This window comes from Phodopus roborovskii, unplaced genomic scaffold (assembly GCF_943737965.1).
Source record: "Phodopus roborovskii unplaced genomic scaffold, PHOROB, whole genome shotgun sequence".
Taxonomy (NCBI): Eukaryota; Metazoa; Chordata; class Mammalia; order Rodentia; family Cricetidae; genus Phodopus; species Phodopus roborovskii.
This window is the reverse complement of record NW_026126424.1, coordinates 6,800,600-6,816,078: the sequence shown is the minus strand read 5'-3', so window position 1 is coordinate 6,816,078 and position 15,479 is coordinate 6,800,600. Positions and strand designations below refer to the sequence as shown.

Genomic DNA, 15,479 nt, shown 5'->3' with positions numbered 1-15,479 from the left:
CTGCCTAGAATAAGGGACCTATTAAATCCTTAGAGAAGTGCAATTTCTGAGGGAAGTAATGCAAGCAATATTTAGTTATGTTCAATTTTGACCCTGTAACTAAACATATTTATTTGCGAATCAGTGTTTGTTAAGGTTCTGGGTAAGCATGTAACTTTTAAATACTGAATTTATGCCACAGTGATGAAGAAATTAGAACTTCTCTAATGATAGTTATGTTGGCAACTCAATAATAAGTAGTAAATATTATTTGAAATGCTTAATCTGATATTTCTAATCTTTTCATCCAACTTTGCAAAATGGATTAGACGCTGATGATAATAACGTGTTAATAGATTCTTCCCATTTACTTATCTGTAAGTCCAGAGATATATTTTAAAAATGGATATCATTCTTATTCAAAAGCAGGACATATTTAGCCACTGTATTATGTGTTGCATATGTTTATATTAGGTAGAGTGACACAAGTCTGTGGGTACCAGTGCTCTGAGACAGGGTAGCTATGACTTCAAAATCAGCCTGGGCTAAATATGGAGTTTGAAGCCACCCTAATACACAAAGTGAGAGTCAGTCTTAAAGCAAACAAATAAATAAATAAAAAGAAAACATGTATTTATTATTATACCACCTATCCTATCGGTGTTAAGGATTATTTTTATTAAACCCACTGATAACGTACCAGTCATTTGCTACATGTCTACTAATAGCCAACTCCATTATCACCTGTGTATTCTTTGTGATTATGCAACTAGAATTGGGGAAGGATGGCTAGAAATAGAAAGTATTTTTCTCTTTTTCATGTTAAATCACATAGCAGAAAAGAGTGTATGAAATTAAGTTTCAAATACCTATCATCTAAAGAGTTGCTCTGTGGTTATAAGCCTATCTGGAAGCACTTTTAAAGGAAAATCAGATAACAAGTCATATCAGAGTTCTGCAAGTTTTGTCATCATAGCTCAAGACCCTTAGAGTCTAAGTTTCAAAGACCCTGAGATGTATCCATGTAGATAGAATGTTTCCTGAAGATGAGTATAGAAGGTTTGACTGTCCTCATGGTGAAAGATATTACATTAATATTATCCTGTACTGAGAAAGAAATAGAGATACCCACATGAACAAGAGCAGATATAGTCATCCCATTGACGCATAACAATACTTGAGAGTTGAAGAGGTGATTGCTTCAGAGCCCTGCAGTCTTAAAGGCATAAAATATAAACTGAATTTTATGCATAAGAATACATGCCATCAGAGAATTCCTTTCATAAACACATATCAGGACATTTTTAAAAATGTTATCTTACTTTTTAATTGTTTATATAATTTTTCTCTCCTTTTCACACTACAGGTCCTTTGGATATGTGTTATGGCTTCCAATTTAGTGGTTTTATGCAATTCCAGAGTATAAGAAAGATGTTCTCTGGACCTAGATCTGTTTCACGGGCATTTTCTTGGGCTCTTTCTCTTCTGTTTGTTTTGTTCATTTCAGGTGTTAGATTATGTGTTATCTTTTTTATTCTAATCTCTTAAACAAAAGTTGGTTTGTCTAATGGGAAACAGAAAAGAGGTGGATCCTGATGGCAGGGAGTTGGGAAGAAACTGGGAGAGAGACAAGGGGGACTTATTAGGATACATTATGTGAGAATAATACTTTCAATTTAAAAAAATACATATGTATACTTTTATACATTCTTTCTATATTTAATTATTTTTGAGGTTTTTCTGTTTTTGTTTTTTCTGGGTATGTATATATGTAGTATATGTGTACATGGTGCTGGTAAGATCAGAAGCAGGGGATCATATGTCCTTGAATAGAATTACAGGTGGTTGTGTTCCATGATAAATGTTCTGAAATGGAACCTAAGTCCTCTGAACAAGCTGCAAGTGCAGCTACCCACTAGATGAGTTCAGAATTCAATTTTAAATAAGAAAAAGATTTCCCAAGATAGTATAGTATTATATTAAAGAGTGTAATTTTCATAAACTATTTAAAGGATTCTATATTAAAAAAATCTTGATCTTGATCTGAGGCTCTTTTGAGATAGCACATCTTAAAAAGAGAAAATATACTCTTTGTACAGATCACTTGTGACTGAATCTATAGTCGTGTTTCTTTTGTTTTGCTACTTACTCTGAGAAATAAATAGTAAGCCACATTCCAGAGAAGTTGCTACAGCCTCAGAAAACATCTCTGTCCCAACCGATGATTAAACTTTGCTAGTTTCCTAAAGACTATATCACACATTTTGGCAGGTAGGATGGGTGCTACTGTGATAATAATAAAAAAAAAAAGTCAAACTACATCAACTTCAATATTTTTTTCTGCTAATCATCTCCATTATATTGTCATTAACAACCTTCAAAATTTATTTTCACAGCACTATTAGGCTTCACAAATCCTCTAACTTATGAAACACAGTTTGGAAAGCCTAATTTCTTGGAAAGGAATTTTGTTTCTTTGGATAACCTTTTATGTAAAATTGTCCATGTCTAAGCTCCACATCTCCAACCACCTGCAAAGATGGTGAGTGGAGAATGTCTGCCCTTGAGCTTCCATACACATAGGAATACATCACCCTCCTGCATGGGAGATGAAATTTGCACACATGTAAATTACACATTAAAGTTTTGCCTAACATAATACCTGTATCCAAGACACACCAGATCCTCATGATGACATCCAGCACATTTTGAGATACCCAATGCCCACTGCCCCATAATAATAGGTTTTGTTCCTTTAGTTCTGTGTGCATGCTTTGTTTTTCTTCATACTTGAGTTATTGTGATGCAATGGATAATGCGTCTGACTATGGAACTGATGATTTATTCTTAAATTTGTCTTTCAATTCATTAGGTTCTCACTGACTAGGTTCATGGTTGTACTACCCCAAGAATCTTAATGATAAACTAGTTCAATCCTAATATAAATTGATTATTTACTCAAATACTTTAGTGCTTGGAAATATAAGATGACCAATTTATTGATAAATTATTTTAAAACATCTTTTTTAATTAATTTATTTAATTTAGAAACAATCTTGTTTTACATTGCCAGGTCCCTCTCACTCCTATCCTCTCATGCCCCCAACACTAACTCCTTCATCACAACCTCCATCCACTACCCAGGGAGGGCAAGGCCTTCCACGGGATATCATCAAAATCTGTCACATCATTTATGGGAGGGCCTAGGCCTCATCCTTGTATCTGGGCTGAGAGAGTATCTATTCATGGGGAATGGGATCCCAAAGTCCATTTGTACACTAGGGATAAATACTGGTTCCATTGTCAGAGGTCCCATAGACTGCACAGACCCCCTAACTGGCACCAACATTCAGAGGGCTTGGTTGAGTCCAATGCTGGTACCCCAACTTTACAGATGGGGTCCATGTCCACTCACTAGGTCAGGTCTGATGTTTCTGTGGGTTTCTCCAGCCTGGTCTTTACCCCTTTGTTCATGCCCCTTCCCTCTCTAAAACTGGATTCTAGGAGTATGGTTCAGGGCTTAGCAGAATCTATGCTTCCATCAGCAACTGGATGAAAGCTCTAGAATGGCATATAAGGTAGACATCAGTCTCATTATAGGGAAAGAGCATTTAAGGTAGCCTCTCTAATATTGCTTAGATTGTTAGTTGGGCTCATCCTATTAGCTCTCTGGACATTTACCTGGTGCCAGATTTCTCTTTAAATCTATAATGGCTCCCTATATTAAAGTATCTCTTTTCTTGGCCTTAAAGTATCTCTTTTGGTTCTATTATTCCTGAGACTCAGTCTTCCTGATTCCTCATGTTCTCCTTCCCCATCCTCTTTTCCCTTTCTCTTTTTCTTCCCTCCCTTACCCCTCACCCATGCTCCTAATTTTCTCTGGAGCTTTTGTCTCTTTCCCATTCTCCAGGAGACCATGTCTCTTGATGGGAGATGTCATTATGTAAATATGTTTCTTATATTGGTTAATGAATAAAGCACTGTTGGCCAATAGGAAAGCAAGATAGGTGGGATTAGGAGACAAGGAGGAAAGAGGAAGTAGTGAAGAGGAGTCAACATGAAGAGTCTAGAGAAGGCAGAACTGCCAGCCGCCTCTCGTTGGTAAGACCACGTGGAAATACATAGAGATGGGTTAATAATTAAGACAGAGCTTGCCAATAAGAAACAAGTAACTGGCCAACAGCATTATATCAAATACAGAGTCTCATTGTGTTAATTATGGCTGGCAGTGGCGGGACAAGACCAGGCAGCAGACAGAAAAACCTTAATCCTTACATATGGCGCCCACGTGGCTAATAAGAACTTCCAATTAAAATTTAACAGAAGCGTTATGTATATTTCTCTTCTTGTTTAGGTATTGTGTAGAAATGTAATGTACAATTCAATACAGATTGTAGATAGTACCTATGATAGATCTTATAGTTAGGTTAAGATTTCTAGATACACAGAGATGTATTTGAGATAGATAGGCATTCTTCAAACCTTTCAAAGACCTACAGAATATGGCATGTAAAATGGTTTAGGGTTTTTGTTGACAACAAGACATAACTGCTCCTGGCAACACCACCTACATCAGAAAGGAAGATAGACATCGAAGAAACATGTTATGGAGTTTATTTCCAATATGTCAAGACTAGCCATTGGGACAAGATACTGCTCTTGTCTGGACTGTTTGACTTTATGCTGTATAAACTGGACATGCAGGACCCACAGAAAAGTGACTTCTGATTCAAGATGAACATTGCTACAGAGTTCCTGCTTCATGGAAGAGTCTGCCAGAGAGTCTGCAGGACACAGAGAAAAATGACTGACAAAGTGCCAATACAAAAAGACAGTTTAAAGTTTCCTACTTTGCTGAGGAATCTGCTAGAACACTATGGCCTATGGGCTGAAGATAAAAAATTACAGAAGAACTTCAGGTGACTGACAAGGCAAGATGTCGCTGTCATTTCTAGAGTTTATATATTATCCTTCTGTGGTCTTTGAAGGAGTTGAAGACAGATAGTTATGGTTATAGTTTTCCTTAGTTAGGATTACAAATAAGTTACATACAGGACTTTAGACTCACAAAGATAAAATAGATGATGGAATATTTTCTTAAATCTTATTAAATGTTAATGGACTAAATATTGTTAACTGTGATTTTTATTTGATAAATGTTGTGTGATATATTTTGCTTTGTTAAGGTTAAAACCCTTCTTTTTATTTAGACAGAAAAGAGGAGATGATGGGAGATGTCATTCTGTAAATATGTTTTTCATACTGGTTAATGAATAAAGCACAGTTGGCCAATATGAAAGTAAGATAGGTGGGACTAGGAGACAAGGAGGAAAGAGAAAGTCGTGAGGATGAGTCAACATGGGGAGTTTGGAGAAGGCAGAACCGGCAGCTGCCTCTCGCTGGTAAGACCACATGGAAATACCTAGAAATGGGTTAATAATTAAGACAGAGCTAGCTGATAAGAAACAAGTGACTGGCCAACAGCATTATATCAAATACAGAGTCACAGTGTGTTTATTAGGGCTGGCGGTGGTGGGACAAGACCAGGCACCAGACTGAAAAACCTTACTCCTTACAGTCTCTTAGGGTACTCCTGTTTCTTAGGTCCTCTGGAGGTATGGATTGTAGGCTGGTGATCCTTTGCTCTATGTCTACTAAACAAATATGAGTGAGTACATACCATGCTTGTCTTTTTGTGACTGGATTACTTCACCCAGGATGCTTTCTTCTAGTTCCATTCATTTGCCTGAGAATTTCAAGATTTAATTTTTTTGTTTTTTTGTATTTTGTTTTTTTCCTGCTGAGTAATGCTCCATTGTGTAAATGTACAATATTTTCTCCATACATTCTTCAGTTTAAGGGGCATCTATGTTGCTTCCAGGTTCTGGCTATTACAAAAAAAAAAAAAAAAAAAAAAAAAAAACCAAAAAAAAAAAAACGCTGTTAGGAACATCACAAGTCTATGTCATTGTATATAAATGTGCATCCTTTGGGTATATGCCCAAGAGTGGAATTGATGGATTTTGAGGGAGACTGATTGTCATTTTCCTAAGAAACCAACATACTGATTTCCAAAGTGGCTGCACAAGTTTGCACTCCCACCAGCAGTGGAGGAGGGTCTCCTTTCTCCACATCCTTTCCTGCATAAACTGTCATTGGTATTTTTTATTTTAGCCATTCTGGCAGGTGTAAAATGGTATTTCAGAGTTGTTTTGACTTGCATTTCCATGATGACTAAGGATGTTGAGAACTTTCTTAAGTATTTTTCAGCCCTTTTAGCTTCCTCTATTGAAAATTGTCTATTTAGTTCTGTACCACATTTTTTAATTGGATATTTTTGTATATTTTGGAAATCAGTCCTCTGACAGATGTGGGGTTTGTGAAGATCTTTTCCCAGTCTGTGGGCTGCCATTTTGTCTTGTTGACTGTGTCCTTTGCCTTACAGGAGCTTCTCAGTTTCAAGAGGTCCTGTTTATTAATTGTCGATTTAAGTGCCTGGGCTACTGGTGTTATTTTTCAGGAAATGGTCTTCTGTATCATTTCATCCAAGAATAACCTCTGAATTTGCAATATCTGTTTAAAATTTTATAATTCAAAATACTATACATCATGGTATACACTCATGGCCAAAACCTTAGAGTTAATTAAATACTATGATTAAAGAAAAGTCTTAGTGGAACCAACTTATAAAGGAGAATTCCAAGGGCTTAAATGGTTCTATTTCAATGGTCATAGTGGATTTTCATTTTGTTCAAGTTAACTTATTTGATTCAAATTTATAATCAATTATATAGGTAACTGGGATTTAAAATTTTCTCAAAGGTCTGTGTTTTAATAATTTCATCTCCAGCTTATGTTTCTATGAGCTAGTGGCAGTTTTAAGAGATGAGTTGTTCAAAATAGAAGAGTTGGACCTTAGCCCCTTTCCATATATATTTTTGATTTTTTTATCCTATAGGAAGGACACTTACTTTGTATTATATCCCTATAGACCTATGTTAACTAGGCCAATTATGGGTGAACTTTGAACTCTGAAACCCTGTAGCAAATGATTCGTCCTAAAAGCTGATTACTGTAAATGCTTTGTCACAGTTTGACTGAGTAATGTTAACAAGAAAGAAGGAAATATTCAGTATATAAAGCTCTGTGACAGTTTGATATGACCTAGATAAACTAAAGTTAGGGTACAGCTGAGAGAGAACCTGAGTCTTGTAGTAACTTAGTATCATCCCACTTTTGAAAATTACAGGCATCTGTGGCCAAGAACTCTGTGAGCACAATTTGAATTTGAGACTCTCTAGTAACCAAGTTTAGGTTGTATGACAAACCCTAATGTAAAGGGCTTCAGAGACACACAATACGTTTAACTGTTGCATTCAGACAAAATTTACAAAATAGTAAATGTGCTTCTAATTTAATGATTTATAATAACCATCCTGTGTCATTGATAATCAGGCAGAAAATGGAAACTCTACTCACAAGTGATGTGAGCTAATGTTATGTTACAATGTCAAATCAGCTTTCAGATATTATCTTCTCTATGCCAATATATTTACCTAGTATGATATTTAACATTTCATTATTGAAAATATCACGTTGTCCTATGAGGCTATTCCTCAAAAACATTAAATGTATAGTTTATCTCTGAGATACAGTATCCAGGCCCTGACTAAAAAAAAAAAGGAAAAATAACAACTTGAAACTCATTCCTATGAGGGCAGTATATAGAGGTGTCTATGGTGCACTCATACTCTTTGTGGAAGAAATTTAGGTAGTGGAAGTATTGATTATTTTTTCTTAAGGTGATTTTCAATTTTTCCTTACTTCACTGAGAGTCAAAAACCTGAATCATTCATGGAACTATGGCCCATTCCACTTCTCACACCAGTCCAATGCAGCCACACTTCTTACTTTTTTCCTCTTTACCATTTCCAGTGCCCCAAACACAAGCCATGTTTTTATTATCTTTGTTGGTATTTCAACAGCCTCCTAAATGGTTTTGTGTTCTTCCTATTTTTTTTAATAATTTTTTATTTAAATTTGAAACAAGCTTATATTACATGTCAGTCCCTGTTCCCCACACCAACCCAATCCCATCCCCTTTCTGCTCCCCAGGCAGGGTGAGGCCTTTCATGGGGAGTCTTCAAAGTCTGTCATATCATTTAAAGCAGGGCCCAGGGCCTCCCCATGTGTCTAAGGTGAGGGAGTATCCCTCTATGTGGAATGGGTTCCCAAAGTCCATTTATATACTAGGGATAAATACTGATCTAATACCAGAGACCCCAAAGACTATCCAGTCCTCCCAACTAACACCATATTCAGGGAAGCTGGGTCGATCCTATACTGGTTTCCCAGACAGTAGACCATGAGCTTCCTCTTGAATTAATCTTGTATCCTGCCACATTCCTGAAAAATGTCCAGTGACTAACAATATAAGAAATAGTGGAGATGCTACCTTAAATGCCCTTCCCTGATAATGAGATTGATAACCAACTTGCTTGCATCCTAAAGCCTTCATCCAGTAGCTTATGGAAGCAGAAGCAGACACCCACAGCAAAACACTGAGCTGAACTCCTGGAATCCAGTTGCAGACAAGGAGGAGTGATGAGCAAAGGTGTCAAGACCAGGCTAGAGAAAAGCACAGAAACAGCTGACCTGAACAAGGGGGAGATCATGAACCACAGATTGATAGCTGGGAACCAGCATAGGACAAGTCCAGGCCCCTGAACTTTGGTGTCAGTTAAGAGGCCTGTGCAGTCTATGGTCCCTCTGGTAGTGGATCAGTTTGTATCTCTAGTGTATGATGGACTTTGGGAGCCCATTCCACATTGAGGGATACTTTCTCAGACTAGACACAGGGGGAGGGCCTAGGCCCTGCTCCACATGATGTGACAAACTGTGATGATCCTCTGTGGAAGGCCTCACCCTCCCTGGGGAGAAAAAAGGGAAGGGATGAAATGGAGGGTCAGTGGGGGACATGGGAGGGTAGGAGCAAGAGGGAACTGGGATTAATACATAAAACAAGATTGTTTATAATTTAAATAGGAGAGAGTGAGAGATAGAGAGAGAGAGAGAATAAAAACTATTATCCAAACTGGATTATTTTCCATCTAATTTCAAGTTAAGTTCCCTGAACAATTAAGATTTGAAAGCATATGTAAACCTACCTGGTATTTCGCTTTTACCTATACCGTGTTACATGTTTTATTTTTTATTTTATTCTCAAATTGAGATATTTCATTTCCAGATTATTAATACTTTTCTTCCCATTACCCAGGACTGATTTTAGAAGTTTCCTCATGTTTTATCTACTCTTACCTTCACATGTTGTTTTTGCTCTGATCTTGCTTCTAACATTTATATTTTTCCAATTTCCAAATTACGTTTTATTTTCCAACACCTCTCTAGGTTTTCAAGGCGTAACACTTTTATTTTTCAAACTTATTTTATTTTAGGTAGTTAGGTTTAAACTTTAATTAATTTTTTATATATCCAGTGTTGTATTTTCGTCATTGGAAAATACAGAAACTTACGTCCTCTGTGTTGTGAAAATCGAAGAGTAGTTACTCAGCAAATAAAAAAAAAAAAAAAAAAAAAAAAAACCTTGGTATCTCTGATACTTCCTTAGATGTCCATTTGCTGAATGCTCATAATGTTTGTCTTTTTACTCCCATGCTAGTCATGATCTGAATTAAGAAGCTATGCCTGGACAGTTCTACTCCTTTCATCAATGAAAATGTCTGTATGATTCTACAGATTTAAGTAGTGCCAGAATAAGAGAGTTTATGTCACCTGGCCTCTGTCCCTCCCTTAATTAAGTGGAAATGCATTGCTATACAACTTTGATATTATACTATGTGGTGATGAAGTATAAGTCTTTCTCATACTGTTCTGATACATCATTTGGCTGATCTATGTTTATCAGTTTAGCATTGAAAAATACATTGCAAACAAAATAAGTGGAATTAATCCTATTTACTGTTGTGCATTAACATGTGCTTTTCTCTGTGAATATAATTCACATGCACAAAATTACATTTCCCAACAAAGGATACAGGAAAAAAAATGACTAAGATTTGATCAACCTAAACACTCTTATTGACTAGCGAAGGAAATAAGATGGAAAGTGCATTTAATAAATCAACAGATAATTCTGCAAATTAAAAAAAATAATTTAGAAACACTCTGTGGAAGACAAGGAAAATTTTAAAGGGATTAAAGGTTGCTTCTTGAAGAAATATGACATTTGTAAGAGTTTTAATGAGTAGCTGGGGTTTTGAATGGAGATTGGGAATAAAGGGAGCTTTCTAAGCAGAATGTAGAGTGAGGAAGACATAGAAACACACAGAAAGCCAGGCATTGGTGGTGTACGTCTTTAGTCCCAGCACTCAGGAGGCAGAGGCAGGCCTCTGTGAGTTTGAGGACAGCCTGGTCTGCAGAGCAAGTTCCAGGACAGGGTCCAAAGCAAAACAGAGAAGCTCTTCTTGAAAAACTAAAAAAAAAAAAAAAAAAAAAAAAAAAAAAGAAAGAAAGAAAAGAAACACACAGAAGGTGGTTCTGTGGTAATTCAGACTAAGGATTACTTGGTGAAATAGGGTATGGAGAAAGACATGTAGCCAAAAAAAAAAAAAAAAATTTAAAGATGCCAAGGATTTGTGATTGATAGAAAAGACTGCCAGCTCCAGAATTGATTGATTGAATTTGCTTATTAAACATTATTTATTGTCATCATACTATGTAGCAGGTCACCTATGATGTAAGTGTTCCTTATTCCATTTTATAGATATAGGAAATTTGTTTTTTTTTAAAAAAAAAAAAAAAAGCTAAAATGGCTACTAATGATTGAGTCATTGGTAGAATAGCTTCCCTGAGCCAAGTTTTCAATGCACTTCCTGTTTCAGAAGCCTAGTATGATGACACAGAATAGTGAATAGAAGCTGAAAATTATCAATAAACACTGTAGATCTTTACAGTCTTTGTAAAAGCTGAGAGAAGGTTAGTGGGAGCATTGCATTTCTGTCATTAGATTGTTGATCCCAAAAACATCTAATAAGTGGATGTGTCAGGAAATATTCTATAAATTATCCTTCAAAGCAAAATGTAGACTTTTATGAAGAGGTATAATTACACACATGTGACTGTGCAAATCTGTATTCTCTCCTCATTGTCATCTGCCTCCTCCTCCTTCCTCTCTCCACTCCCTCTCCTCTACTCTCCTCCTCGTTTTTCCTTCTCCACCTCACCTCTGTCAGCAGTAAGGTCTGCAGCTACATGGTTGGTGCTTATTATTCTCAACACAATAGTAAGCTCCTAGTGAATGGAAGCAATGTTGACATCATGTAGAATTTTGAATCACTTTAGGAACTCAGAAGAAAAAAAAATCATGAATGGATATGATTGGAGAGGAAGAAGGAAAGGGATGAAATAATAAAACAAAAAATTTGTGTTTCAAAAAAATGGAATTACAGGGAATGAACATATGATGGATGGCACAAAAAAGGGACTCACTAAGAGGGGGAGAAAAGCATAATTTTGTTTTGAAGGCTTTATTCCACTGCATTCAGCAATAACCTCAAGATGTCTTGTGCATTTTGGCAACCCCCTTCTTATCCCTTTTATTGAAGCATATGCTGTCCTACAGCACATGCCAACCTCAGTTTCCCTCACTCCCCTTCTCCCAACACCTCCTCCCCAACACTCTTCTAAAGATTCACACCCCCTCAATGTCCTTTTCAGAAAAGAGCAGGTCTCCAAACCATGACAGCCCAACAGGACAAAACAAGATACAACAAGACAAGGCATAAGCCCTCCTATCAAGACTGGAAAAGGCAACCCAACAGGAGGAAAAGGGTCTCAAGAGCAGACAAAAGTGTCTGAGATATACCTGTTTCCACTTTTAGGAGTCCCACAAAAACTCAAAGCTAACACCATAACCTACATACAGATGACCAGATGCAGACCTATGCAGGCCTGTGCATGATACTTCAGTCTCTGTGAGTCCACTCTTCCCCTCTGACTCCCACAGATTTTCCTTCTTCTTTCTCTGGTTACCCGATTTCTGTGGGGAGGTTGGGGAGAGAGCCCCAATTTGTTCTCTCTCTCTCTCTTTCTCTCTCTCTCTGCACCATGTCTCACTTTCAGTCTGTGTATCTGCTCCCATATACCGCAGACAGAAGCCTGTCTAATGATGACTAGACTAGGGACCTGTCTATGAGAATAGCACAATATTCTTAAGAATAATTTTTCCAAAAGAACATTCATGTTTGGTTCTACCCTAAGTCTCTGGTCTATCCAGTCTCCAATTTCTGCCCATCCAGGCATTGTCAGGCATGGGTTCCCACTTGTGGAGTGGGTTTCAAGTTATTGGGCATCATCCTATTTTAATATTTCCTTAGGTCTTTTGTATCTTGTTATACATTTCTGGCTGGTACTCTGGGAAGCCTGCTCTTTTCTGAAGTGAAACATAGAAGCTGTGGATCTGGGTATGCGAGAGCTGGTAGGAATGGATGGAGTGGAAACTGCATTTGTGATGTGTTGAAAACAAATAAAAATAAAACAGTGTTTAATACTTGCTATAATTGATTAAAACTAATGAGTTTAACTTCCCAGAGGTGTTATTTGTTTGTATGTTTTGATTCAGGTTCATTGTTTTGTGTTTTTTTTTTTTTTTTGATAATGAGAAAATAAGATTAGTCATGATAGTTTCAATCATAATTATTGTCTTGAATAACCACTAACTGTATTATTTATTAGTATCTATTTGGTAACTGTTCTCGCCCTCCTCTCCTCCCTCCTTCCCTTTCTCCTTTCCTTCCCAACTTCCTTCTTCATATCAATGTTTTTACCTCTCTCTTTCTTTAAATTCAAACAATTTACAAAGAATAGTAAGGACCATAAAGATGTTTGAGGCCAAAACTTATTCATCATTACTAATGCCATGTAAACAATCTAAACTTCGGCTCTTTTTACACCCTAACAGATGGATTCAGTAACCAAAAATATTGAAATTAAAAGCACCAGTTTTCTACCAGAACAAAGTTCTCTTGTAAAAGCTATTTTAAAATAGGATAAATGTTCTCAGTCAATAAATCAGTAGTCGTACCAATAAGAAAGAAAGAATATGAACGTATTCTCAATGTGGGATGATAGCACTGGAGGACTAATAAAATGAGTAATCCTGGCCAATTATTATCAATGTGTTCTTATCTTACCTACAAATGGGAAGTTACAATAGTGTAATTCAAAATCTAGGAAGTAAAGAAATGTTCACTATGTTAGGAAAATAGAGAATAATTTTTGCAACAAATAGCATGTTTATTCCATAATTTTCTTTTCAGAATTGCAAGCAATGCCTTGTAAAATGTACATTGCTCATTACTTTATGAAGTAAAAACTCAAGTTTTCACTTCAATAATTTTACCTTTAAGATCATGAGAGCAGTAACACGGTGACATAATGAAATGTAGTACAAATAAAAGTGCTGCCCTGTTCCATAGTAACATACATAGGACTTGTCTATAGCAACAATTCTGAAAGTTTCCCCCTGGAAAGGAAATGTAATAATCTGAAATTCAAGAAATGTCTTGTACAAAATGAAAAAATGATTTCAAGGCTGTGCAATTGGAGAATTGGCTCTCAATGATGCATAATGTGCTCAGGATTTAACTGTTTCACAGTTCTGTGACCTTCAATAAAATAACATCCGTAATAATTACAATAGCTGTAATATGAATACACAATTGATGCCCATCAGACACCAAAGCTCCTGTTATTTCTCTCATGCGTACACACACTGGTGAAAGTGGCATCCCAATGCTTCAATTTATTGTTCTAAAACCATGTTAATTTCTTATTTATTTCAGGCATTACTAGAGACTCAAAATTTTCTGCGCACTCAGGTTGCAAATTTTACCTTCAACCTTGGATTTTCAGGGAAGTTTTACCACACAGGTAAGAAGTAGATTTGTGTTCTCAGGCAGCTAAATATAGGATGTAGAATTTTAAATGTTCCATAAGTAGTGGACTTGGTTGTCTATGTTGATTATGGAGGGGGGTGGAACACGGGCGCACTGTATGACTATCTAGATACAAACATCAATTTGTTTACTTGACAAAACTTTCTAAAATTAAAGGCAAAAAGAAAGCACATGCAGAAGTTCATGAACTCAAGATTTGCAACAGTGGAGACTTCAGGGGACAATATTAGGCCTTTCATATGTGGGAGATAGTTGTGAAGTTTGAAATATCAGAGGGGCCCCTAGTATTAGGACCATGATACAAACCTGTTACATGAACTAGCTTATTACTCCCTATCGAGGGTCTCCATGCTCACTATTAATACATGGGAGAGGGGCCTGTCCCTGTCCCAGAACGTTGTGACAGAATGTTGACTTCCCATGGCAGCCCTTACCTATGAGGAGTGGACTGGGGTTGGGCAAGGAGGAAGGTTAGGAGGGTGGGAGGAGGCAAAGGGGTTGGGAGTAGATGTGGGAGGGAGAAATGTGATTGGAATATAAAATGAAATTTAAAAAATGGGGGAAAATAAACAGGAGAAAGAAAATTGACTTCAGAACTCTGCAAGAAAAACCATCATCCTTATACAAAGTGATTGTGCATCTTTTGTCTGTGTCATGTAAGTGAAAGCACAGTGTAGGAAAAAATGAGGACAATATAGACACTATGATGAACAGCATTGGACAGCACTTTTTTATTTATTTTTCTTATTTTACATATATATCTTAGTTACCTCTCCCTCCAGCCATTCCTACCTCTCTCCTACCTTTCCATGCCCCCAACAACCCTCCCATAACATTCCTCCCACACACTCCCCAAGTAGAGTGATGCCTGCTAGGAGGGGTCAACAAAATCTGTCAAATCATATGGAATAGGGACTAGGCCCTCCCTCCTGCCTCTAGGTTAAGGGAGTATCCCTCCATGGGGAATGCATCCCCAAAGTCCTTTTGTGAACTAGGGATACATCCTGGTTCCATTGTCAGAGGTCCTTTAGACTGCCCAGGCCTTCTAACTGAGACCCGTGTTCAGGAGGTCTGAGTCACTCCAATGCTAGATTACCAGCTATCAGTCTGGGCCAATTGGCTCCTCCTTGTTCAGGGCAGCTGTCTCTGTGGGTTTCTGTAGCCTGCGCTCGTCCTCCTTCTCTGCATCTGGTTTCTAGTTCTGCTCAGTGTTTAGTTGTGGGTGTCTGCTTCTGTTTCCATCAGCTACTAGATGAGGGCTCCATGATGGTAAATAACTTAGTTATCAATCTCATTATCAGGGAAGGGCATTTATGGTACCCTTTCCACTGTTGCGCAAATTGTTAGTTGGGGTCAGTCTTGTATGTCTCTGTACATTTCTCTAGAGTCAGTTTTCTCTTCAAAACTATAATGGTTCCCTCTTTTATGGTATCTCTCTCTCTCTCTCTTTCAGTCTCTCTTTCTTTCTTGTTTTAGCTCTTCCTCTCCTGACTCAACCTTCCCAGTCCAAAATGCTTTCCTTTC

General features: G+C 37.2%; 1 protein-coding gene across 1 annotated transcript in view; it reads left to right on the top strand.

The window, feature by feature from the left end:
- Ndst4 (N-deacetylase and N-sulfotransferase 4) overlaps positions 1–15,479 on the top strand; it is a 261,838-nt gene that overhangs the window by 104,079 nt on the left and 142,280 nt on the right. Inside the window, exon 2 of the mRNA XM_051185555.1 lies at positions 13,842–13,929. Within this exon, the coding sequence (XP_051041512.1) occupies positions 13,842–13,929 (88 nt within the window). The remainder of the gene's footprint in view (positions 1–13,841; positions 13,930–15,479) is intronic.